Source organism: Euleptes europaea, chromosome 14 (assembly GCF_029931775.1).
Source record: "Euleptes europaea isolate rEulEur1 chromosome 14, rEulEur1.hap1, whole genome shotgun sequence".
Taxonomy (NCBI): Eukaryota; Metazoa; Chordata; class Lepidosauria; order Squamata; family Sphaerodactylidae; genus Euleptes; species Euleptes europaea.
In genome coordinates, this window is record NC_079325.1 from 53,208,716 (window position 1) to 53,234,654 (window position 25,939).

General features: G+C 47.1%; 1 protein-coding gene across 5 annotated transcripts in view; it reads left to right on the plus strand.

Annotated features, from left to right (window-relative positions):
- SPTAN1 (spectrin alpha, non-erythrocytic 1) overlaps positions 1-25,939 on the plus strand; it is an 89,181-nt gene that overhangs the window by 11,402 nt on the left and 51,840 nt on the right. For all 5 annotated transcript variants that reach the window (XM_056860715.1, XM_056860716.1, XM_056860717.1 and 2 more), the window contains exons 8-18: positions 2,859-2,994; positions 4,237-4,338; positions 5,466-5,603; positions 7,049-7,159; positions 16,623-16,700; positions 16,862-17,017; positions 17,190-17,394; positions 20,323-20,504; positions 21,327-21,570; positions 23,209-23,331; positions 24,152-24,369. In XM_056860715.1, the coding sequence (XP_056716693.1) occupies positions 2,859-2,994; positions 4,237-4,338; positions 5,466-5,603; positions 7,049-7,159; positions 16,623-16,700; positions 16,862-17,017; positions 17,190-17,394; positions 20,323-20,504; positions 21,327-21,570; positions 23,209-23,331; positions 24,152-24,369 (1,693 nt within the window). The remainder of the gene's footprint in view (positions 1-2,858; positions 2,995-4,236; positions 4,339-5,465; positions 5,604-7,048; positions 7,160-16,622; positions 16,701-16,861; positions 17,018-17,189; positions 17,395-20,322; positions 20,505-21,326; positions 21,571-23,208; positions 23,332-24,151; positions 24,370-25,939) is intronic.

A 25,939-nucleotide genomic window follows, 5' to 3' on the forward strand; every position in this document is an offset into this window, starting at 1 on the left:
CGTTGCGTCACTTCTGTAACTCTTGTACCCACTGCTATCTTCATCTGTCCCTTTGATCCTTGATTTTCAGTGTACTCTTACCCCCTTTTTCAACCATTTTGACTCCTGAGCTTCATCCCCTCTGTGGCGACTGAAGGGCAGATGGGTCATGGCAGTTACGATGCTTGCCAGTTCTGAGGAGTCACCTGGGCTGAAAAAAGCCCTAATTGGCCAGATAGGCCTGGTTTTAGAGCCAGGAATGAAAACATGACATCTGTTTGACAAGTTATACACCTTTCTATTGGGCAAGCTGGGCCTGGCAGGCTTTTGGGCTCCTGAACCTAAGGCCTAGATTGGTTAAGGCCTTTATTGATACACATTGTGGGGGGGAGGGGAGACCTGAACAGGAGCTGTCCTTTCTGTGTGTGTGGGTGTATGTGGCTGCATGAGATGCTATGCAAAAGGACCAGCATCCACTCTGCGCATACTCCCTTTTGCAACTCCCGGCAAGGAGGGGAAGGGAGGGCAGGCCCCTCAGAATGTGTAAGGCTCCAATAGCTTAGCATCCTTTTGGTGTTTCTTTTCTTAGTCTACATTCAGGTCCTGAAACTGTGTTTAGAGTTGTATATTGTAGTAATAAAGTTGTTTCAGTTAAGATGCATTGCCTGGATTCCTACCCATGGGCCTTGGCCACACATTCATGCTACGGAAACATACCCCTCAGTCGCTCTACCTCCTGGCAGCAACCAAGGGAAAAGAGGGGGTTAGAAACAGGAGGTGTTGGCACAATACCCAAAGGAAGGCTTCAAATCCTGCTTAACTGGGGTTGTCGAGCAAAGGAATGACTTCTGTCTCAGCCTCTGGACTGGGCCGCGTTTCACTCACTTTCCCTGAGGGCTGTTTGCCTGAGTGGGAGGTGAGAGTAGGCCTCTAGGGAGCTGGGCAGAACCATCTCGCCCTCTTCCTCCTTTGCGCCTGTGCCCTTGTACCTCCTCCAGTTATTTCTGTCAGCACACAGATGATCCTGGAGCCTGGATTTGGTTGTTTTGATCTAACCTAGCTGTTTGCTACAGAAAGCCTTGTTAAATTCTGTTGCTGCCTATTTTCCCCTGAGTGGTTATTGATCAGCTAATTTATTCCCGTTTTTCTGACCACCTTATAAAACACCTAAATATAATTTAAACCAACAATATAATTTAAACAAAATGCAATTTAAATAAAGCAGACGCAAAAGCAAAAAAAAGAAGATTGCCTCCTCAGCAGTTTCTGACCCTTGTGGGATGTGTGACACAACGGCCATTGGCTGCAAGTCATGGGTTAAAAGCCAAGGGCCAAGAGGCCTTGGCTGTGGCCCTTAGATTCATGCCTCTGGCCACACCCGGACTTTTCACCTGCAGACAGGAAGGAGACAAGCTCAGCTACATGCTATGCATCTAGTAAAGATGCTCCAGCCCTTCTGGCCACACCCAGCCTTTTAAAGCAACAGATGGGAAGGAAAACATGTGAACATCCCAGGACATGGACCACACCTCAGGCAGTGGCTGCAAGGCATACTGTCAGTTTCTATCTATACATTTATGCATGCCTTTGTGTATTTGTTGCATTTTACATCTAACATGATTCTATTTGATATGGAGATTAACTTCAGTAATGGGAGCGGGGAGTGCACACCTAGCATTGTTCAAATGGTGGCATGTATTTCTTGTTCACTTTGGGTACACAGAGAAGTGATTCTTGCATCAGCTTTCCTGTGAAGTTTTTTCTTATTCCTTAATTTACATGTTATGTGTGTGCAGAAATTAATCTCAGCATGAGGCAAACAGTAAGATGCAAGGACCCTTACTCAGCAGTATGCTAGGCACATAGGTGGAGTATTGTTCTTGAATTGACAGCCGAAGTAACAAACAGGGCAAAGAGCCAAGTTCAGTAAGGGAGTCTAGGGCTGGATGGTAAAATAATAGGTGACATCAGAGAAATGTTGACTCTCCAGTGGCCCAAGAAATGCTTTGCAAAAGTAGGTTTTGAGGAGCTCAGTGAGAGTAGAGGATGGCTTTATGTGTTCTGTTCTGCCTTGGAGAGCATGCATAGCTTGAAGTAACCTTATACAGTAAGCTCGTATTAGAATCTCTGTCTTGGCTAGGGTTGCCGACCTCCAGGCAGCACCTGGAGATCTCCCACTATTACAATTGATCTCCAGAAGACCAAGATTAGTTCCCCTGGAGAAAATGGCTGCTTTGGAGGGTGGACTTTGGAGGGTATTATACCGAGAAGAGGTCCCCCCCTCCCCCAGTTCCATCTCCAAATCTCCAGGCATTTCTCAACTCAGAGCTAGTGTCAACTCTAATCTTGGCTGACAGACAATGGCTTGTTAAGGCAGCTTATTACTTGTTTGGCTGATGAGATTTGAACTGGAGTTTCCCAGTAGAGACTGCAGGTTCCAGGTTTTGAATCTGAAAATCCCCATTTCTCTTTAACTGTGATTCTTTATTTTCATGCCATTTTGTTTCCAAACACATCACGCTTTTCCTGGAAAGTATCTGTTTATCATTGTTCAGCTGCATTGCATGTATGTTCTGCATATAAATGACTGACGTTGCACATATAAATATGATAGAGGTGTACTCAATGCAAACAAATCTGCAAAGCCAGCAGACACTGGGAGTAAAACATAAGAAAACACAAAGGTTGGTGTGGGAGATGACAAGAAAAAGCAACACTGATAATTGTCTTGAAACAGCACCAATGAGAGATCAAATGAGATTTGAAACTGAGGCAGAGGGGAGCGGACCTTCATCCACAAATTTAAACATAGGGTTGACTATCATAGATAATATCCCTGTGCATGTTTCATTGCTAACATTGCTCCTTCCTTCCCAAAGGTTACAACGATTCCTTGCAGACTTTCGAGACCTCACTAGCTGGGTAACTGAAATGAAGGCTCTGATTAATGCCGATGAACTTGCCAATGACGTGGCTGGAGCTGAAGCCCTGCTAGACAGACATCAGGAGCACAAGGTAACAGTCTAGGACCAATGCCTACTGTTTTGAACAGCTGAATGGTAATTTCCTAATATTGGAGAGGTTTGATTGTAGTGTCCCCTGCAATTTCTGATCTCTGAGCAGCTGGAGTTTGGACAGGGCTGGAAGATTGTGTGTGTCTGTGTGAAGGATGGGCAATGGTCTTGCACCTTTCTGGCAACCACTAACCCTCTCTGGGCCCATTTGGGATGTGTGCCGAGCAGCTCACAGCCAATTAGGACCCATGGAAGGCTGGAGGAGCCAGATGGGAGTGGGAAGTGCAGAGAGAAATCTGTGAAAGTGCCAGTTCTAGTCAGCTCTTTTCTCAAGTGATTGCGTTGTCTCAGAGCCTGGCTTTTAGAGAAAGCAGGCTGATTTAGTAAATGCTTTCAGAGGAGACTGTACCTGCCTCAGAGACTAGCTTCTGGGGAAAGCTGATAAAAGAGTTGATGTTTCTAGGAGGGCCTCACACTTACACTGTGGAATGCCTAAGGTTGCAGCTAGGCCAAATAGTAACCTCAAAAAGTTTAAAAGCCTGGCTCGTAACTGTTCTCTGCACTCAGTAAATGTGAACTGAAATGTCATAACTGAATGAGCTCAGCAAATACTCTTGTGTTACTCTTGTAAATGATTTTTAAGCATCTTTCCTGAATGAGTTCTAAGGGAAGAAGAACTCTTTAACATCATCATACTTATAAAAGGTAGCAAGCTGTGGTAAATTCCCTCACGTGTGTTGACATAACTGCATTTAGAAATCACTTCGGTTCAGTTTGTCAGGGGGAGGTTGGTCAAACTGGTCGTCATGGTTCATTTATAACGCCATTTAACTTCACAACGGGTGTTACTGAAAAAAGCAGGATGTTCCAACTGTTCCAGTGCCAACCATGAACAATTGTTTTAAATTAGGAGTTAAGCAAAAGTAATGTGAAAATGCCAAGTGGGTGAGTGAACACATAACATTGCATACAGGAAACCTTGGTCACCGGGGGAGGGGGGGTCGCAGGTGATCTACAACAAGGATGATCCTTTTGTTTGAAGGGCTAATTACCTCTTCTTCCTAATGTTTTGTGTTTCTAACATTCTCTGATGCATTCATCTTGTGCAGCAACAGCCAAATGTATGTATATCTGTACCCCATGTGTGCCTTAATTTCCAGAGCTGAGATTTAAGGGATCTCTGTTTGTATTTTAAAACGGCAGCTTTTCCCATTTTGGAAAATAAAAATATGTTTTGTCATAGGGAGAAATCGATGCCCACGAAGATAGTTTTAAATCTGCTGATGAATCTGGACTGGCTCTGCTTGGTGCTGGTCATTATGCCTCTGATGAAGTTAAAGAGAAGGTAAGATGCTATTCAGAAGAAAGAAAAACTTAAAAATGAAGAATAGCAGTGAAACTTAATACTGTTGGGTCAAAAAGATTCCTGTGGTTCAGTTCCACTAAAAAAATTTCTTATTTTTAAACTGGGATACTCTACATGACCCTGACCTGGATGGCCCAGGCTAGCATGATCTCATCAGATCTAGGAAGCTAAGCTGGGTAGTACTTGGATGGGAGACCGCCAAGGAAGTCCAGGGTTGCTATGCAGAAGCAGGCAATGGCAAACCACCTCTGAACATCTCTTGCCTTGGAAACCCCATGGGGTCACCATGGGGTCATCAAGTCACCATCAAGCTGTGACTTGATGGCAAAAAAAATCCATATGAGAATGGAGTTTGTGTTTTACTAGTGAAAACAAATAGGCAAAGGCATCAAATGTACTACATATTCACTTTCCAGGTTTTCTATGCGAGATCATAAAAGTAGGAGCTGTTTGTCTTGTAACATTTGCATTTACAAAAGTGCTTTTCAGAGTGAAAAAGGCCTTGTAGCAACCTATTAAATATTTTACATATGAAAGTACACACAAACACATGAAGCTGCCTTATACTGAATCAGACCCTTGGTCTATCAAAGTCAGTATTGTCTACTCAGACCAGCAGCAGCTCTCCAGGGTCTCAGGCAGAGGTCTTTCACAGCACCTACTTGCGTAGTCCCTTTAACTGGAGATGCCAGGGATTGAACCTGGGACCTTCTGCATGCCAAGCAGATGTTCTACCACTGAATCACAGCACCTCCCCTTGCTTGAATCAAACCATTGGTCCTTCTGGCCCCATATTGGCATCTTTGACTGGTAGCATCTGTACATGTCCGGCTGTCTGAACTCATTTTAACTGTGGATGTCAGAAATCTGAGATCTAAACATTCAAAGCAGCCTCTTTACTCCTAACCAGCAGTCCCTCCCATAACAGTTTGGAATATCATCTAGATAGGAGAAGATAGCACTGGATGTGAAATTAGGAGATTATACGTGGGTGTGATCTTTTGTTTTCTTTTAGGAGGGGGTGTTCTCATGTATTAGCACTGATGTATAGAATTCTTGAGGGCTTGAGTGAGTTGCCACTGGAATTGATCTTTTTCCTTCCTCAGCTGACCATCCTGTCGGATGAAAGAACTGCTCTTCTGGAACTGTGGGAGCTTCGCAGGCAGCAGTATGAGCAGTGCATGGACCTGCAGCTTTTCTACAGGGACACCGAGCAAGTGGACAATTGGATGAGCAAACAAGAAGTATGTGTTGTGCAGAATTACACTGAGTGTAATTTAACAAGTGGGCAGGCGTAGTGTGGGGGGAGGGGGGATGCTTTAAAGTACGACATTAAATTACGAACTAAGACCCATGGTCCATATGGTCCATCATTCTGTTTCACCCAATAGCCATCTGGTTGCCCTGGACAGTCAACAAATAGGCCTTCCCTTGATGTGGCCTCCTAGCACTGGTATTCAGAGGCTTACTTCCTCTGGATATGAAAGTTCCGTTCAGTCACCAAGGCTAGTAGCCTTTGAGGGTGCAGCAGCCCTCCGGCCTTCGACCCCAGGCCCCTTTTCTCCTAGCTGGGTCGACCAAGTGGGGCCTCTTCAGACCAGTCAGAGGGGGAATCAGAGCTGTCTTCCCCCTCTGTAGCCACCAGCATTGCTCCTCTGTTCTGAGCGCACACTGGCAGGCAATCCTCCTTGGCCTCAGCTCCCACTGGCCTGTGTACCCCAGCTTCCCCCTTAGCCCCTCCCAGGTGCATCCTATGCCCTCCCCTGGCTCCGCCCAGGAGAGGTATTATAAGGACCTGCTTCCAGCAGATCCACCTGGGGCCTTCTCTCCCTGCTAACCGGCCCTTCCCTGGCTGCTGTGGGGCCCTGAGCTTCTCTGCCTGGGCCCGCCCACTGCTCGGCTGCTGTGTAATGAGGGGTGGGGTGATGGGAGATGCCCCTGTTGGGGCTGCCTTGTTCTAGCTGGCACAGGCGGTCAAGCAGGAGTGGCCGGTGCTGTTGCCCTGCTCAGGCCCCGTAGAGCCGTTCCTCCCGCCGGTCGGTTCTGCGGGCTGGAGGCTGGCTGCGGCATTTGCCGCCACATGGCTGTCTTCCCAACGCTGCCTCCCTTCCCCAGCGCCCTTGCCACCCCCAGGCCCCCTGATCAGCAGTGTGTCGGCCGGCTGGGTAAGTGGGGGCCGCAGTGGCAGGCCCCGGGGCGGTGGGTTGGGAGGACACTGTCCTGGAACAAAGCCATTAATGAACCTCTCCCCCATTTTAAAAACATCCATGTTTGTGGCCATCACTACATCCCTGGCAGTGAATTCCACAGCTTCATTATGAAGTGTGTTCTTTTTGTCAGTCCTGAAATTATGCAGCAGTGACTAGAGCAAAGTATGTCACGGTGTGCGTAAAAAAAAAAAGGGTGCTTTCTATGTTTAAGCCACCTTTCATAGCTGCCATTTTGCTAGATCAGTCCACTGATGCATAATTCCCAGTTCATGTTCAGTCAAGTGTAATGTCTCTTGAGAGCTAGTATGAAGGCTGGCCATTTTAAATTCTGGAGCAAGGTTTCAAGATTGATGAAAGATGTCTAAGACCACATAAATCAGAAGGAAACCATTCTTCCAGATTCTGCTGCCTTGTTAACATTAGAATGGCCAAATGTAGTACACGCACGTATTGCTACATTTGTCTCTTCTTTCTTTCAGGCCTTCTTGCTAAATGAAGATCTGGGTGACTCTTTGGACAGTGTGGAAGCCCTACTAAAGAAGCATGAGGACTTTGAAAAGTCCCTCAGTGCCCAAGAAGAGAAAATCACAGTAAGGCATTTTTATATGGGGTTATTTGCATCAAATTCTGCTTCATTTGGGAGTGACAGAAGTGATACTCAAGCTCAGCAGCAAATATTATCAGCTAGCTACTTCCCCCCCTCCACTATTTTATTTTTCAGAGTTTAAGAAACCCAATGTAAGGTGTCATATAACAACATGCACTACTAAATGCTACATTTTCCTCTTCCTGTACCTTTTTTTTGTTTGTTAGAGTTCTGTTTAAATCAGATGGAAGGAATACAGAAAGTATGTTAATATGTGCTTCTTGAATGATGTGTACCTCAGGCTGCAATTCTGTCGCTTTAATGTTTAGCTCTTCTAATCAGTCTTTATATTTAAAAAAAAGGTTAAAATGCCAAAAAACTGAAATATTTTGATTTTACCAGAGTATTAAAACTGCAGCTTCTTGCCGGTCACCATCTTGGAAATCTTCCCATGCATCTGTCCTCGCTCCACAATTCTGGCCATTCTCGCTTGAACCAAGCCCCGCTGGACTCTGTGGGACTTACTTCTGAGTAAATATACATAGGACTTGGCTGTAAATTAACTCGTCCACCACCATTTAAACTAGGGCTGCATTTAGATGCTCATGTAAACCACGCTTTGATTAGACCCCAGTTAGTTGAGACATGTGTTGATTGGCACCAAACTGGTATTTCAAGATAGGAATTGTAGTTTGTTAGGTAACAAGTTTGTATCAATTATGGTTTCTTGTAACATCTAAATACAACGACCACTGCTAAAAGTTAAAAGAGAAAGTGCCAAAGCAAGACTACAGCTGAACATCAAGAAGACAAAAGTTATGACTACAGGATAATTACTCAACTTTAAGGTTGACAATGAGGAAATTGAAATTGTTCAAGACTTTCTATTCCTTGGCTCCTTCCTCAACCAAAAGGGAGACTGCAGCCAAGAAATCAGAACGAGATTGAGACTGTGGAAAGGTCAGCCATGAAGGAGCTAGAAAAGATTCTGAAGTGTAAGGATGTGTCACTGGCAACCAACATCAAGTTGATTCATGCCATCAACCAACATCAAGTTGATTCATATTCCCTATTACTATGTTTGGGTGTGAAAGCTAGACAATGAAGAAAGCAGATAGGAAGAAAGTAGATTCCTTTGAAATGTGGAGTTGGAGGCGAGTGTTACGGATTCCGTGGATTGCCAAAAAAATAAATCAGTGGGTCAAGTCAAGCCTGAACTGACCCTAGAAGCTAAAATGACTAAACTGGGGCTGTCGTACTTTGGTCACATTACGAGAAGACAAGAGTCACTGGAAAAGACAGCCATGCTAGGAAAAGTTGAGGGCAGCAGGAAAAGAGGAAGACCCAACACAAGAGGGATTGACTTGATAAAGGAAGCCACGGCCCTCAATTTGCAAGACCTGAGCAAAGCTGTCAAAGATAGGAAGTTTTGGAGGACATTGATTCATAGGGTCGCCATGAGTCGGAAACGACTTGACGGCACCTAACACACACTGAATACACCAACTACAGTTGATGGGTAGCCCCACCCCTCACAGCTCCCTGGCTGCAGAGACTAGAGTATTGAGAGGATATTCTTCCTGGTAGGGGCAGGAGAGAGCCAAGAAAAAGATAACACAAAGCTGTTAATTTATGCCTGAGACTATAGTTTGTTGTACAAAATATGGTGTATTATGACACCTGAAGTACATCCCAAGAATGGTCTGTTTCAACTTCACAGAGGCATACTTGTGGGCTTTCTAAATTTTAGTAATCATTAAATAATTGTCGAAGGCTTTCACGGTCAATGTTCATTGATTCTTGTAGGTTATCCGGGCTGTGTAACCGTGGTCTTGGTATTTTCTTTCCTGACGTTTCGCCAGCAGCTGGGGCAGGCATCTTCAGAGGAGTAACACTGAAGGACAGTAACACTGTCCTTCAGTGTTACTCCTCTGAAGATGCCTGCCCCAGCTGCTGGCGAAACGTCAGGAAAGAAAATACCAAGACCACGGTTACACAGCCCGGATAACCTACAAGAACCATTAAATAATTGCTATTAATATATGTGATCATTCTGTTTCACATGACAGAGGAAGGGACACCTGATTTGTGTAAAGTAGTTTTGTTGATGCCCATTCTAAAGGCAGAGCTACACGTTAAAACTTGCAGGAAACTGCCGTGAGGCGTCAGTGTTTCGCACAGTTTTGTAACGTGCAGTTTTTCACTAAGTCCTTCCTAATTGGGTCAGGTGATCCCTAATTAGAATGCCCTAGATTTTCAGGAATCCAGCTCTCTATAATAGGCCCTTTCACTGATTCCAATAAAGGGCTTCTGCCATTCTAAGTTCCAGGTTGTTAAAATCCCCCAAACGTGGGTTAGTAGCTTGTATCAGGGTTTTCTTGGGACCTTACACTCCGTAATTTGGAAAAAAATGGGATTTTGATCTTAATTCAAAAGCAAGCCTGCAATCTATGTGCATTGAATATGTATTGGGCTGTTCTTTGGAGAAACATGTACCATCTGCAAGGAAATAGTTTTTAAGTCCTCTTCATATGGAGTAGTATCGTTGGATCTGACTGGTTTTCCTGGAAGAATTTCTTTTGCATATCTTCCTCCTCTTATAGTTGGTTTATTATGTAGAGCTGTTGCCTTAGGTAGACTTGCTGTTTAATACTTTGCTGCCAGAATATATTAACTGTATCCACCTGCTACTGAGTTCTCTTGTTTTAGATTAATATAGTGAGCTTTTGCAGAGGGTTTTGTCACATGTTGTCCTGGGTTCCTTTGTTTTCTGGGTTTTTTTTTAAGTATTTGGGATATAGCCCCCTGTAAGGCTAAATTTCCTTAATTTGGAGTAAGTCCCATTCATCCTGGTGGAATGTACTTCCAAATATACATGAATAGCTAAGTGGCTGTAATCTTACATGTGTTCACTTGGGAATGTTACATTGAGATCACCAGGACTTGCTTCAGGATAACTGTGTGTGACCACAGCCTTAGGGCAGTATCAGATTCAGTACATTCACATGAATTTCTATGCCATGTTAGCCCTTCAGTTTGCATATCAGAGTTTTGTTCTGGTTTTTACTGCTGCTTTAAATTAGAATTTTTTTGCTTTTTTAGCCGGTTATGTTGGTTATCCAGCATACTGACCAAGCAACTCTCAGGCGGGCTCTGGGTAAAAGCTGTCTTAACTGCCATGTTTGGTTAACTGACAACTGTGATTCCCCAGGAATGTCCATTAACAGAGCAGGGAACTGTTATATTTGTGTATGAAATTCCAGTATAAATAGCATTTTTAATCAGGATGCTAAGGGGGTAGACCAAATGATGCTAACATAGTGTGAGGGCCTTTGTGTATGTGTCTCTGCTTCCCATCACCCGCTATCAGTGAACTCGTAAAAGCAGTTCACACCTTTTGGTCTCAGGCGCCAGGCCTGATCGCCCCATGTATCTTCCCCCCCGCTGTTCTTCCTGTCAGTACTCCCTCAGGCCGATGCGGCCTTGGAAGTGTGATAGCTTCACCAGACTTCCTGGGACTCGTCTGATGTTTTGTATTATGCCAAGCTTGTAACTTCCCATAACAATAAGTGTGAACCCCAGTGCCCCAGTGCCCTGGAGTCAATATATTCTGTAAACCCGATTAGCCCCTCACTTGCAACTTGCTACCTGTGCCTGTCTCATCTCCTGATGTCTTCAATAAATCCTTTGTTTCTTTATCAACGTCTGAACATTTGATTTGGAGAAGTAAACTCAGAGAGAGGGGATCTCTCACATTAAGTTGCAAGTCATTGCCTCTCGAACTGCTGCTGTACCTTTTGGGACAGAATGTCAGGCGATGAGGAAAACACCCCTACTACCCCTGACGCACCGGACGGACCGGTGGTACCGGAGAAACCGGATCCCAAGGAGGAGGGTGCCAAGCCAAAGAAGCCTAGGGGTCCCATCCCCGACCAAGGCCGAGGACTTTTTAACAATTGGCTGGACTCCCCCAAGGGTTGGTCTCTCTCCCGAACCGCGGCGAAGGATCGCCGTTTGGCCTTCCCCAGCACGGGACTTGAAGGGGACCCGGCGCGCAAGGAGGCCCTGATGGAAGAGGAACGTAGGCAGTGGCTGGAGGATCGCCAAGCCATGCAGGAACAGATGGAGTCCATGCGGCGGGTGATGGGTGAGATGGCCGCGGCCCTGGACGCGTTGAAAGTGCAACCGCCTGCCGGCAACCCCCCGGACGGAACACCGGCAGCCCCCCCCGCGCCTCCCAGCCTCCCGTCCCGTCGGGACCTGAAAGTCACCTATGACGGTTCGGGAGACCAGTTGACTTTTTTCATGGTCCAAGTGGACATTTTTATGCGAGAACAAGGCCGAACCTTCACTTCCGAGGAGTCCCGGGTGCAGTACGTGGCTTCCCTGCTGCAAGGGGAGGCGGCCGCCTGGATGGTGTTGCAGTATGAACTCCGCTCGCCGGTGCTACGAACCCTGGATGAGTTTATGGTAGCACTCCGAAACCGCTTCGAGGACCCGACTCTGGGTGAACGGGCTAAAGCCTCCCTGATGCAACTGCGCCAAGGGACCAAGTCGGTGGCGCAGTATGCAAGTGAGTTCCAATCACTGGCCAGCCGAATCCTGGACTGGAGTGAGGCCACTTTGGTACAGTGTTTCAGGGAGGGCCTCAACCCGGACCTCCAGCATTGGGCTTTTATGCAAGGGAACCCCCCAGATGTGGAAGGTTGGGTTCGCCACGCTGCCGACATCGAGAATCGCAAACAACTCCTGACTTTGTCCAAACAACGCGTTGGACGAGACCCGAGACCCCGGAGTGACCGGGGCCGAGACTTCCGACCGGGAGGGAGCGGGGGCCCCTCGGCCGCTGAACGCCGTAAGCGTTTTGAGACCGGCGTCTGCCTGACCTGTGGAGGAAAGGGGCACTTTGCGTCGCAATGCCCCTCTCGTGCGGGTCGTCCAAACCCCCCTCGCCAAGCCCCGACCGAACCGCAGAAGGCGGCCGCTGAGGACCAGCCCCGCCGCAGGAGCGGGCCACCGGGCCGGCGTTCCGGCGCACCCTCCGCTCTCCATGCGCGCCCCCAGGATGTGATCTCCACCTCTACAGGCCCAACGGGGTCCCGGATTACAAATACTACTTTTGACTCGGACGGATCCCCGAATGCCACCACTCCATCCCCCTCTTCCAGCGAGGAGGAAGAGTGGGAACAGCCGGCAAAAAACGCCGTCGGTCTGCTGTAGAAGGGGCTCCGCAGCAGACCGCCCCTGTCGTTGTGCAAGGAGCTCCACCGATGGTAAGCGCCCAAGAGGACAATGTGTATGTACGTGTTCACCTGTCCCTACCCAAAGGGGGTCCCAGTTTAGAATTCCCCGCTTTGGTTGACTCGGGGTGTGCCCGCACTATGATTAGTGAGGAAGCGGCCAAGAAACTGGGAGTCCGGCGCAAGCGGCTTCCGGGACCCCTCCGCTTTTCCCAAATGGACGGGAGCGATTTTAAACGGGGCCCAGTGACCCACCGAACTGCAGCTGTGATTATGTCGGTGGGAGAACATTGGGAACGCTTGTATTTTACCATCGCCCCTATTGTAACCCCAGTGGTGTTAGGGATGAACTGGCTACGGGGACATAACCCCTCCATCGACTGGGTTAAACGGGTGCTCTCGTTTCCCGAAAACCCCTGTGGGTTGCATGACAAGGAACGGGTACTCAAGACTCCGGCCGCCGCATTGGTAGGGTCCCCCAACCCGATCTCCATTCCCCCTCAACTTCCCACAGAATACTCGCAGTTTGCGGATGTCTTCGATGTTAAAGAATGTGACGAACTACCTCCCCACAGAGAGACGGACTGTGCCATTGAAATCGTGGGGGAAGGCAAACTGTCTAAAGGGAAGGTCTATCCCATGAGCCCTAGTGAGAAGGCGGTGTTGCGGGACTATTTGGACGCCAACTTGGCGAGGGGTTTCATACGCCCTTCCAAAGCGCCTTATTCGGCCCCGGCCTTCTTTGTGAAGAAAAAGACGGGAGATCTAAGACTGTGTATTGACTTTCGTAGGCTAAACGCGGTCACCCAGTCTAACGCTTACCCTCTCCCTCTTATTCCCGACCTTTTAGCACAATTAAAGGAGGGCCGAATCTTCACCAAACTGGACTTAGTGGAAGCATACCACAGCATCCGCATTAAAGAAGGAGACGAACCCAAAACGGCCTTTTCCAGCTGTTTTGGAATGTTTGAATACCTAGTCATGCCGTTCGGACTTTCGGGGGCCCCCAGTGTGTTTATGCAATTGATTAATGAGGTTTTACATGATTTGCTGTTTCGGGGGGTGGTGGTATTTCTCGATGACATACTTATTTACTCTGAAACCATGGAAGAACATGTGCGCCTTGTGCGAGAAGTGCTCCAGCGGCTGCGGGAGCACAAACTGTATGCTAAGGTATCCAAATGTGAGTTCCACCAACCTTCCATTACATTTCTTGGGTACGTGATTTCCCACCAAGGTTTAGAAATGGACCCCGCTAAGGTCCAGGCGGTGCGAGATTGGGAACCCCCCACTACCCGCCGCCAGCTTCAGCAATTTTTGGGATTCGCTAATTTTTACCGAAACTTCATTCCCAACTTTGCCCAAGTTGCGCTTCCTCTCACCAATCTGTTGCGTACCAAGGACAAGGGGGCTAGCGCCGCGCTTCCCTCAGCCCGTTTGCAATGGTCCCCCCAGTGCCAGCAGGCTTTTGAGTGTTTAAAACTGCTTTTTTCATCCGAGCCCGTTTTGGCTCACCCAGATTGCACCAAGCCTTTCGTGGTGCAGGTGGATGCCTCGGATGTGGCCATGGGTGGGGCCCTATTGCAGAGGGATGAAGGGGGGCGGTTAAGACCATGCGCCTACTTCTCCAAAAAGTTTTCCCAGTCCGAAATCAACTGGGCTATTTGGGAGAAGGAGGCGGCGGCGGTCAAACATGCCCTCACCATATGGAGGCACTTTTTAGAAGGTGCCGAACTGCCGTTTGAAGTGTGTACCGATCACAAGAATCTCGAGGCTCTCAAGGGAGCTAGAAAGCTCAACGCCAAACAAATTCGGTGGGCCCAATTCTTCGCCAAATTCCGGTTCACTCTCAAACATGTCCCGGGTAAAGACAATGCCCTAGCCGACGCTCTGTCTCGACTTCCCCAGTATCGCAACGATTTCGATCGCCCTGTCGACTCCCTGTTCACGCCCGAGCAGCGTGGGGAGGTCCCCGGCTTAGCCGTCACCACCCGCTCCCAAGCCCATCGACCAGAGACCCCCCCTATGCTCAAGGGTATCCCGGAAGCCTTCCAACAGCGGCTCCGGGACGCTTCCTTACAGGAGGAGGAGCACCATCTCCTCCCTACGGGCCTGGAACGAACCAACACTTGGTGGATGCAGGGGGGGAAACTGTATGTCCCATCCTCCCTTCGCAAGGAGGTATTGGGACTTGTACATGGTGCCAGATTGGCGGGTCATTTTGGCTTCATTAAAACACTTCACCTGGTACGGAGGCAGTTCTGGTGGCCCGGTATGAGAGCCGATGTGGAGCTGTATGTGCGCAGCTGCCCCACTTGCGCCACAGCTAAGAAACGGATGGGAAAACCCCCCGGGCTTCTCAAACCGCTGGAGAACCCCTCCCGCCCCTGGGAGGTCATAGCCATGGATTTTATCACCGACCTACCTCCTAGTCGGGGAAAAACGGTTCTCTGGGTAATCACGGACCTTTTTTCCAAACAGGTCCATTTTGTTCCATGTGCAGGTCTTCCTTCAGCCCAGGGTTTGGCTAAACTATTTGTTACACATGTCCTCAGGCTACACTCGGTACCGAGGAAGGTCCTCTCCGACCGGGGGGTCCAGTTTGTTGCCAAATTCTGGCAAGCATTTCTAAAGCTCATGGGGGTGGAGGAACAGGGTTTGTCTTCCGCCTATCACCCCCAAACGGATGGTCAAACGGAACGAGTAAACGCGGTGGTAGAATGTTATTTGCGTTGCTATGTAAATTTCCACCAGGATGACTGGGTCGACCTGCTGCCATTCGCCGAATATGCGTACAACAATGCGCCTCATTCCTCTACCGGCTTTAGTCCCTTCCAAGTAATATACGGGACGGAATTCGGTCCTTTCGGTTCCGCTCCCGTCACGCCAGAGCTCCAATCCACCCCTGATCTTCAGGAGTGGATCCAGGCAGTTAAATCTACCTGGCCGTGGCTGCTCAAAAATCTTGAGAAGGCGAAAAGCAAGTACAAGGAACAAGCAGACAAACACCGGTCTCCGGGATGGGAGCTAAAGGTGGGGGAGCAAGTGTATCTGTCCACCAAAAACCTCCGCTCTCTTCGTCCCTGCAAAAAACTGAGCGACCGTTATGTGGGACCTTTCCCCATTACCAGAGTGATCAATGAGGTTACCGTGGAACTGAAGCTCCCAAAGACTCTCAAGGGAGTCCACCCTGTTTTTCATATCAGTCTCCTCAAACCGTATGTGGCAGCTCCCCAGTTCCACCCCCCTCCCGACCATGAGATTCCTACTGTGGTAGGAGGGGATACCCATCTGGAAATATCCAAGGTCTTAGATTCCAAATGGAAGAAGGGGAAATTGTTCTACTTTGTTCGTTGGAAAAACCTTGGGTCCGCTCACGACGAGTGGGTGGCCGCGCCCCACATGGCGGCCCCTCGCTTGGTCCGAGAATTCCACCTCGCTTATCCCGATAAGCCTCGCCCTCTCGAGGACCCCGGAGGGGGCCTTAAGGGGGGCAGAATGTGAGGGCCTTTGTGTATGTGTCTCTGCTTCCCATCACCCGCTATCAGTGAACTCGTAAAAGCAGTTCACACCTTTTGGTCTCAGGCGCCAGGCCTGATCGCCCCATGTATCTTCCCCCCCGCTGTTCTTCCTGTCAGTACTCCCTCAGGCCGATGCGGCCTTGGAAGTGTGATAGCTTCACCAGACTTCCTGGGACTCGTCTGATGTTTTGTATTATGCCAAGCTTGTAACTTCCCATAACAATAAGTGTGAACCCCAGTGCCCCAGTGCCCTGGAGTCAATATATTCTGTAAACCCGATTAGCCCCTCACTTGCAACTTGCTACCTGTGCCTGTCTCATCTCCTGATGTCTTCAATAAATCCTTTGTTTCTTTATCAACGTCTGAACATTTGATTTGGAGAAGTAAACTCAGAGAGAGGGGATCTCTCACACATAGGCTCTGTGGCCCTTTCTTATATGCCCAGGGTAATGCCATTGCACTTTGGGGTCAAGAAGGAATTTTCCTCCAGGCCAGATTGGCCAGGGATCCTAGAGATTTTTTGCCTTCCTCTGAGCATAGAGCAGGGGGTTGGACTAGATGACCCTTTAAGTCCCTTCCAGCTCTGTGTTTCTAGGAATTAATACAGAAATTATTTAATTAGGATTTTGAGACTTCTGCAAAGGATTATTTTACTGGTTCAGTCAGCACTTCCAGCATAAGTAAATAAAAATTGCTTCCTTTTCAGGCCCTGGATGAATTTGCTACTAAACTGATACAGAACAACCATTACGCAAAGGAAGATGTTGCTACACGAAGAGATGCTGTAAGTTTAAAGTATCTCATTCAGCTTTCCAGCTTGTGCATCTTTATATTAAAAGAATATAACTGTCTGATTGCTGTGATTCTGGGGAAGCTCTGCTGTGGCTAAAGGAAATTCTAGCGAAAGCAATTCTTAACTGGTTTCTCTCCGCTTCTTCTTTCAAGCTACTAAGCCGGCGCAATGCTTTGCACGAACGGGCCATGTACCGCCGTACACAGCTGGCAGATTCATTCCACCTGCAGCAGTTCTTCAGGGACTCCGATGAGCTGAAAAGCTGGGTCAATGAGAAGATGAAAACCGCAACCGACGAGGCTTACAAGGTAATACCAATGTCTTGTCAATGCAAAGGTGACTTGTATTTGTCTGCTCTGCAGTTGCTGTCCATACAGGGCTACGCGTTCCACGATGTAGAAGTTGCCTCTCTGCCTACCCTTTCCACATCACTCTTCTGACGCAAGACTGCAATGTCTGGTCATCTTCTCCTGTTTCTAGGACCCGTCTAATCTGCAGGGCAAAGTCCAGAAACATCAAGCTTTTGAGGCTGAGCTCTCCGCCAATCAGAGCCGCATCGATGCCCTGGAGAAGGCTGGGCAGCAGTTGATTGACGTCAAACATTATGCATCTGACGAAGTAGCAGCTCGCATGAATGAAGTCATCAGTTTGTGGAAGAAGCTGCTGGAAGCAACTGAACTGAAAGGTGCGGTGCTGCTTGTGGTTGAAAAGACCACAGGGCCACGTTAAGAGGGTTGTTTAGGGCTGCTTAGCCTGGAAAGAAGGGGAGACATGATAGAGGCCTATAAAATTATGCATGGTATGGAGAGAGTGGGCAAGGAGAAGCTCTTCTCCCTCTCTCATAATACCAGAACCCGGGGTCATCTGCTGAAGCTGGAGGGTGAGAGATTCAAAACAGATAAAAGGAAATATTTATTCACACAACACAGAAATTGTGGAACTCCCTGCCCCAGGATGTGGTGATGGCTGCCAGCTTGGAAGACTAAGAGGGGAGTGGGCATGTTCATGGAGGAGAGGGGTATTCATGGCTACTAGTAAAAGTGGATACTAGTCATGATGCATACCTCTTCTCTCCAGGATCAGAGGAGCAGGCCTAGTATATTGGGTGCTGTGGAACACAGGCAGGATGGTGCTGCTGCAGTCATCTTGTCCATGGGCTTCCTAGAGGCACCTGGTTGGCCACTGTGTGAACAGACTGCTGGACTTGATGGGCCTTGGTCTGATCCAGCATGGCCTTTCTTATGTTCTTTCTCCCATAAGAAAAGGGCAGTTACATTGTAAGGTGGTTTTTTAAAAATCACTTTGCCCAGAAATTATAGATAGAACATTTGCTTTGAAGAAGAAGAGTTGGTTTTGATACCCCTCTTTTATCTACAGTGAGGGGGGAAAGTATTTGATCCCCTGCTAAATTTGCCCGTTTGCCCTCTGACAAAGAAATGACCAGTCCATAATTTTAATGATAGGTGTATTGTAGCTGTGAGAGACAGAATAACAACAGGAAAACCCCCAGAAACCCAGAAGACAAAAGTCAGAGATTGATGTTCATTATAATGAGTGAAATAAGTATTTGATCCCCTATCAACCAGCCAGATTAGGGTTAGGGTTAGGGTTCTGCTGTCGACAGAAGCAATCAATTCATCAGATTCCAAACTAGCCACCATGACCAAGACCAAAGAGCTGTCCAAGGATGTCAGGGACAAGATTGTAGACCTGCACAAGGCTGGACTGGGCTACAAGACTATTGCCAAGCAGCTTGGTGAGAAGGTGACAACCCTAACCCTAACTGTCAACCTCCCTCGGTCTGGGGCTCCATGCAAGATCTCATCTCGTGGCTTTGCAGTGATCATGAGAACGGTGATGAAGCAGCCCAGAACTACACGGGGGGAACTTGTCAGTGATCTCAGGGCAGCTGGGACCATAGTCACCATGAAAACAGTTGGTAACACACTACGCCGTGAAGGACTGAGATCTTGCAGAGCCCGCAAGGTCCCCTTGCTCAAGACAGCACATGTACAGGCCCATCTGCAGTTCGCCAATGCACATCTGAATGACCCAGAGGAGAACTGGGTGAAAGTGTTGTGGTCAGATGAGACCAAAATCGAGCTCTTTGGCATCAACTCAACTCGCCGTGTTTGGAGGAGGAGGAATGCTGCCTACGACCCCAAGAACACCATCCCCACCGTCCAACATGGAGGGGGACATATTATGCTTTGGGGTGTTTTTCTGCTAAGGGGACAGGACACCTTCACCGCATCGAAGGGACGATGGACGGGACCATGTATCGTCAAATCTTGGGTGAGCACCTCCTTCTCTCAGCCAGGGCATTGAAAATGGGTCGAGAATGGGTATTCCAGCATGACAATGACCCAAAACACACGGCCAAGGCAACAAAAGAGTGGCTCAAGAAGAAGCACATTAAGGTCTAGTGGCCTAGCCAGTCTCCAGACCTTAATCCCATCAAAAATCTGTGGAGGGAGCGGAAGGTTCGAGTAGCTACACATCAGCCTTGAACTCTTACTGACTTGGAGAGGATCTGCAAAGGAGTGGGACAAAATACCTCCTGAGATGTGTCAAACCTGGTGGCCACCTACAAGAAACGTCTGACCTCTGTAATTGCCAACAAGGGTTTTGCCACCAAGTACTAAGTCATCTTTTGCAAAGGGATCAAATACTTATTTCACTCATTATAATACACATCAATCTCTGACTTGTCTTCTGGGTTTCTGGGGTTTTTCCTTCTGTTATTCTGTCTCTCACAGCTACAATAAACCTACCATTAAAATTATGGACTGGTCATTTCTTCGTCAGAGGGCAAACAGGCAAATTCAGCAGGGGATCAAATACTTCCCCCCTCACTGTACCTTTAAGGAGTCTCAAAGCGACTTACAGTCGCCACAGTTCTAAGAGAACTGTGTCTAGCAGGCTTCATGTGGAGGAGTGGGGAAACAAACCCAGTTCTCCAGATTAGAGTCCACCACTCTTAACCACTGCGCCATGCTGGCTCTCCTTGCAATCAGAAGGTTACATTTTCAAGCTCCAGCATCTCCAGTTAAAAAGATTAGGAAGTTGGTGATATGAAAGACCTCTATCTGAGACCCCAGAAGAAAAAGTTGTTTTTTATACCCCGCTTTTCACTACCATAAGGAGTCTCAAAGCAGCTTACAATTTCCTTTCCCTCCCCACAACAGGCACCTTGTGAGGTACGTGGGACTGAGAGAATTCTGAGAGAACTGTGACTAGCCCAAGGTCACCCAGCAGGCTTCATGCAGAGGAGTGGGGAATCAAACCCGGTTCTCTAGATTAGAGTCTGCCGCTCTTAACCCCACTACTGGCTCTCAAAGTGTCTCAGAGAGCTGCTGCCGGTTGAGTGGGCAATATCAAGCTTGATAAACCAAGTGTGACTTGCTCCAAGGCAGCTTCATATGTTCAGAGCACATGATAGCTTCTCTCTTGAGTTAAAGTAACATCAATTCACATCTCTTGGCTATCTTCTGGGCACTGGGGGTGTTTGGGGGAGGTAGTTGTGAATTTCCTGCATTGTGCAGGGGGTTGGACTAGATGACCCTGGTGGTCCCTTCCAACTCTATGATTCTCTTCTCTCTTTGCCATCCAGGGATCAAGTTGCGCGAAGCCAACCAGCAGCAGCAGTTCAACCGCAACGTGGAAGACATCGAGCTGTGGCTGTACGAGGTAGAAGGGCACCTGGCCTCTGATGATTACGGCAAAGACCTAACTAACGTTCAGAACCTTCAGAAGAAACACGCCTTGCTGGAGGCCGATGTTGCTGCTCACCAGGTACTTTGTTTCTCTCCCCAGTATTGACCAGGGGTGGGCGACGCGCCACCTGCTGGACCTCAGATACTCTCTGAGGCCCTTCTTTGTGGCCTTTGATTAGCTCTCGTGTCTTAAAAATTCATTTTGATATCTCATTTCGATATGCTTGGTAACTTTCCTGTGTGTTGTTTGAGACTCATTCTGTGGTAGACTACTGGACTAGGACAGGGGTCCCCAACCTTTTTTGCCTGTGGGCACATTTGGAATTTCAACACAGCGTGATGGGCACAGACACAAAATGGCTGCCACAGGAGGCGGAGCCAGCCACTAAATGATTGTCATAGCTTAACTTCAGTAATACAGTGTAGATGCTTGTGCTGTGCTGGCAGCTGCTGCCAAATCAACATTTTTAAAAAAAAATCTGCACAGCCAATCAGAAGTGTTGCTGGTCAAAAGCCCTACCAGATCCCACCCACTTCCTAAAAACACTTGGCGGGCACCAGAAAAGGTGTCAGTGGGTGCCATGGTGGACCCTGGACTAGGATCTGGAAAATCCGAATTCAAATCCCCAACCTGCCATGAAATTCACAGAGTGATCTTGGGCCGGCTGCTCTCTTTCCGCCTGCCCTGGCACACTGAGTGTGACAAGGACAAAATGGTGGGGACCCACATACATTGCCCTGGTTCCTTGTAGGAAGGGCAAGAGGGATAGATGCTGTTGGAGTCCCACAGGCCGGCCCAAGCTGGAGGACGATGTGTGGTGGGACCTGAGAAACCAAAGCAGCTGTTGGTAGAGGCTGCAGCTGCTGGCTTGAAACCTTTCTGCCAAATTGTTCATTCTAGGACCGCATTGATGGCATCACTATCCAAGCTCGGCAGTTCCAAGAAGCTGGACACTTTGATGCCGACAATATCAAAAAGAAGCAGGAGGCTCTGGTTGCCCGCTACGAAGCCCTGAAGGATCCCATGGTGGCACGCAAGCAGAAGCTTGCCGATTCCCTTCGCCTGCAGCAGCTTTTCCGTGACGTTGAAGATGAAGAAACTTGGATCAGAGAGAAGGAACCTATTGCAGCTTCAACCAATAGAGGTACTATATTGTACCAGTGTGTTGGCAATTCTGTTGTGGGTTTACACATCTTTTAGGTCCAAGTCTTGGGCTGCCAAAATTACTTGGCATGTATTTATCCTGGGTATTGGTTTAAGATGCTAGTTAGTGAAAGTTGCTCATTGATTTCTAGGAATACATCCAGGTGTGAACACAAACTCACAGTGTGGTCTGGTTCTTTTTGTTGCATTCTCTGACAGGGTGGGTGGGAAGGCCCTGGTTGATTTGCCAATCTCCATATTCAAACAGGCAGTGGAACGGGATAGGATGGGCAGGAGCTAATTGTGACCAGTAACCGTTTTGGGCACCTTTGCACAAACCAAGAGCATCTTGCAGGAGAAAAGGTCAGGTGGTAGATAATGCTAAAAACTGATCACGTCCTGAAGAGGTTTAGATGTCAAATTTGACTGAGATATTTAATGTATCCTGCAAATTTTTTATAGGAAATGTAACTGCCAGTTAAAGTGGCTGGGGAATATTAACAGTCTTGTGTGCATCCAGTGAAGGGTGAAAACAGTAGAGTTACATGTAATCACTGACAATGACCATTAGATGCTTATTTTCATTTGTTGGTGTCTCTGTGTTTTTGGGTGCATTGTCAACATTCATTTGTGACTGACAACAGCCTGCACTGTTTCGGACACACACTATAGTAATACTGAAATAACATACAGACGACATCTGGCCTAAACAATCATTTTATAACATTTCTAGAAATGCTTACGACTTAGATTGCCACATCCATATGGTCATGCTTATGTTCTGTATGACTCATCATCCTCTTGACTACATAAATAGAAAGATTGATGCCTTTGTAAGGTTGGAACACCACTCATTTGGCTCTGCAGTTTATGGCCTATTATTTGATTGGCCAAATATTGAGCTGGTTCGTATATAACAGCCAAATTGCAGTCTGGCAATCCTTTAGCGGCTTCCAGCTAATGCGTTCCCTCCTCCTGTTGCATTTAGTGGAAACCCACTTCTACCGATGATCAAGGAGAGAATTGGAAAGCTGGCAGGGAGCATAGAAGCCCAGACCTGTTCATAAAAGCCATGGCATGTTGCATATTCCATACAGCCAAGAGCTCCCTTTGTAAGTGGCATCTTGCCTTTTTAAAAAGTCTCTGATACCAGCGGAAGGAGTGAGGGCTTCTTGCTCCTCACTCTTCAGAAGGTCCGTCACACAAGACTCATTTAGGTGTCATCGCCTCACCTCATCTTACCTCTTTCCAGAGAGCTTCTGCCACTTTCTCTCCTATTAAACCACATAGTTCAGTGTCTACTATTGGCCATGTGTTGTAATCTCTGAATAGGGCTCAAGAAGAAGCATAAATCTGCAGTGGCCCAGATTTAGGACTGCCAGCAAGTCAGAGTTTTAGTAGGCCTCATAGGTTTTTTCAAAACCTTTTTTTCCCCAGTTGCCAGAATTACAGAACACGTAGACAGAATGCATTCCTGCCAATCCACTGTTGCTTTCAAGAACATAAGCATTATTTCCACTATGTTAACATGCGTCATTCATGACAATTGGTGCATTTCACTTATGCAGCTTTTGTTCAATGACTTAACCATTTGTGATTCAGACGGGCTGGTCATGATGTCAGCTGTGCTCACTTTCAGGCAAAGACCTCATCGGGGTCCAGAACCTGCTGAAGAAGCACCAGGCATTACAAGCTGAGATTGCCGGCCATGAACCACGCATTAAAGCAGTCACCCAGAAAGGGAATATCATGGTGGAAGAAGGTGTGTGCATCTGAATTTTTCCCATGCTACTGTCAGTTATAAGGGACTTGTATCTTGTTTATCTCCATGGTATATATCTATAAACAGCCACTTCCCCTATTGCCTTTAGGGAGTCAGATGGTAAATTTTACGGAAGTTGGGCCTTTTTGTCCCTTAGGTCACGTATGACTGATAGGAGTAAGTGGTCCAGTTAAAACATTGTGAGCTAATCACTTGCTTTCAAGGTTACAACAATCCTGGTCACTCACCAAACAAGCAGCCCAGGGGTTAACTGATTGTAGTCAGAGCTTGGTATTTTCTGCATTGACAAAGGTTCCTTACCAAGAATAGATAAATGGGGCGACCTCTATATCCTAAATTTAAAACACCAGAGGTGATGGCCTGTATCTAGCTGCTTCCTGCCTTCCTTATGATGTCCTTAGCAATGGTAGTCAAGGGCAGGGGGGTTTCAGCTGCAGTTGAATCTGAGCACAGCAGAAGGGTGTTTGGTTGTTTCTGAAGCTTAGCCTTCTACTATGGAGGGGGCAGGGCTTCATCCTTGGGTTCATGCATCCCATTCCCCAATTCTCTTACAATGGAGAGAAGTGACTAGATGAACCAGGGGATTCTTAATTCGTTCACATGCAATTCAGCATCTCCCTGATTCATTTGTTCACTTTCTCCTGTAGTGAAGGGAGCTGAGAAGGGCACCCATACTTCCGAGGTCTGCTCCCAGTCTCTTCGAGGGAAAGATTTTTTTGGAGGGAGGTGGACAAATTGCACGAACAGCTAAGATACCTTTCCATGCTTTAGTGTCAAACTTGAAACTCTTGTGTCTTAGGACACTTTGCCGCTGAGGATGTGAAAGCCAAGTTGAATGACCTGAACCAGAAATGGGAGTCCTTGAAAGGCAAGGCGTCCCAGCGCAGGCAAGATCTGGAAGACTCTTTGCAAGCCCAGCAGTATTTCGCCGATGCCAATGAGACCGAGTCCTGGATGAGGGAGAAGGAGCCCATCGTGGGCAGCACTGATTATGGAAAGGATGAGGACTCTGCAGAGGTACGCCATGGACAGCCTCTGGAGTGTTCTGATGCTCTCAGAGTAGAGTAAATAGTACATGGTCTTGAGAACCGCACATGTGGAAATCTGCCTTGAGACCTTTTGCAGAAAGCAGACTATCGGTGCTGTAAAATAAAAATAAAAGCGCATAAAGGGGCCATAGTTCAGTGGTAGACCTCATGGTTTTCGTGTGTGTGTGTGTAAGTGCTGTCATTATGATTATGAACTATACTACTGTGTTTAATATGTGTGAAGTGCCGTCAAGTCACTTCCCACTCATGGCGACCCTATGAATCAATGTCCTCCAAAATGTCCTATCCTTGACAGCCTTGCTCAGGTATTGCAATTGAGAGCTGTGGCTTCCTTTATAGCAGTGGTTCCCAACCTTTTTTTGACCAGGGACCACTAGGACTCTTTTGTTCGGTGCAGGGACCCCAAGGTTCAAAATAAAAATTCCGAGAATTTGAAAATAAACTTTAATCATAACTGTTAGTTAAACATTAAACTTAGAATAATATTTGAATATATATTTTTATAATAGAGAACTTTTAATTGAAAATATTAATTTATTATGGGTTTATAACTTTGTTTCGTGGACCTTAATTTAGATCTCACGGACCCCTGGGGGTCCACGGACCCCTGGTTGGGAACCAGTGCTTTATAGAGATAATCCATCTCTTGTTCGGTCCTCTTTTTCTGCTGCCTTCAACTTTTCCTAACATGGTTGTCTTTTCCAGTGACTCTTGTCTTCTTATAATGTGACCAAAGTATGATAGCCTCAGTTTAGTCGTTTTAGCTTCAGTTCAGGCTTGATTTGATCTATAACCCACTGATTTGTTGTTTTGGCAGTCCATGGTATCTGTAACCCTCTCCACATTTCAAAGGCTTCTACTTTCTTCCTATCAGCTTTCTTCATTGTTCAGCCTTCACACCCATACATAGTAATAGGAAATATGGTGGATTTCATCTAGAATGTAGTAATAGGGAATATGATGGTTTTCATGTAGAAAGTCCCAAATTCAATTCCTGGCGACATTGATTAAAAGAGTGGCAAGTTCGGCCAGGTACGAAGTTTAGAAAGATCCCCAATCTCACATTGGAGTAGGCGGTACTGGACTGACTGGCTGTTGTTAAAACTGCATACTTTTGAAATAGGATATTGCAGAGGGATCACAAGAAATATATGCAGCCTCAATTTGTGCAGCTCATAAAGAGTATGTTAAGTAGAAACCAACAGCTGCCCATATGCAACTATAATGCTATTTGAAAAGGGTGTGTACTTTTGTACCTCTACAGAATGTGCCTAGAATATCACTGATATCCATGTTATCCCAGAATGTACTCCATAAAATCTCTTAGATAAAATACCTAATGCTCTAGTCAAAACTAGGAAATGTTTAAACTTCACTCTTTGGGGTTTGTAAGGTACAGATTGGGAAATACCTAAATATATATTCAGTAGCTGAAATGGCCTTTCCATTTAAATGTATCTATTAAAGTTATATTTTAGGTCACCCCAAAAGTTCTTGAGGAGGTATAAAAATTTAAAATTACATAAAACAAGTAATAA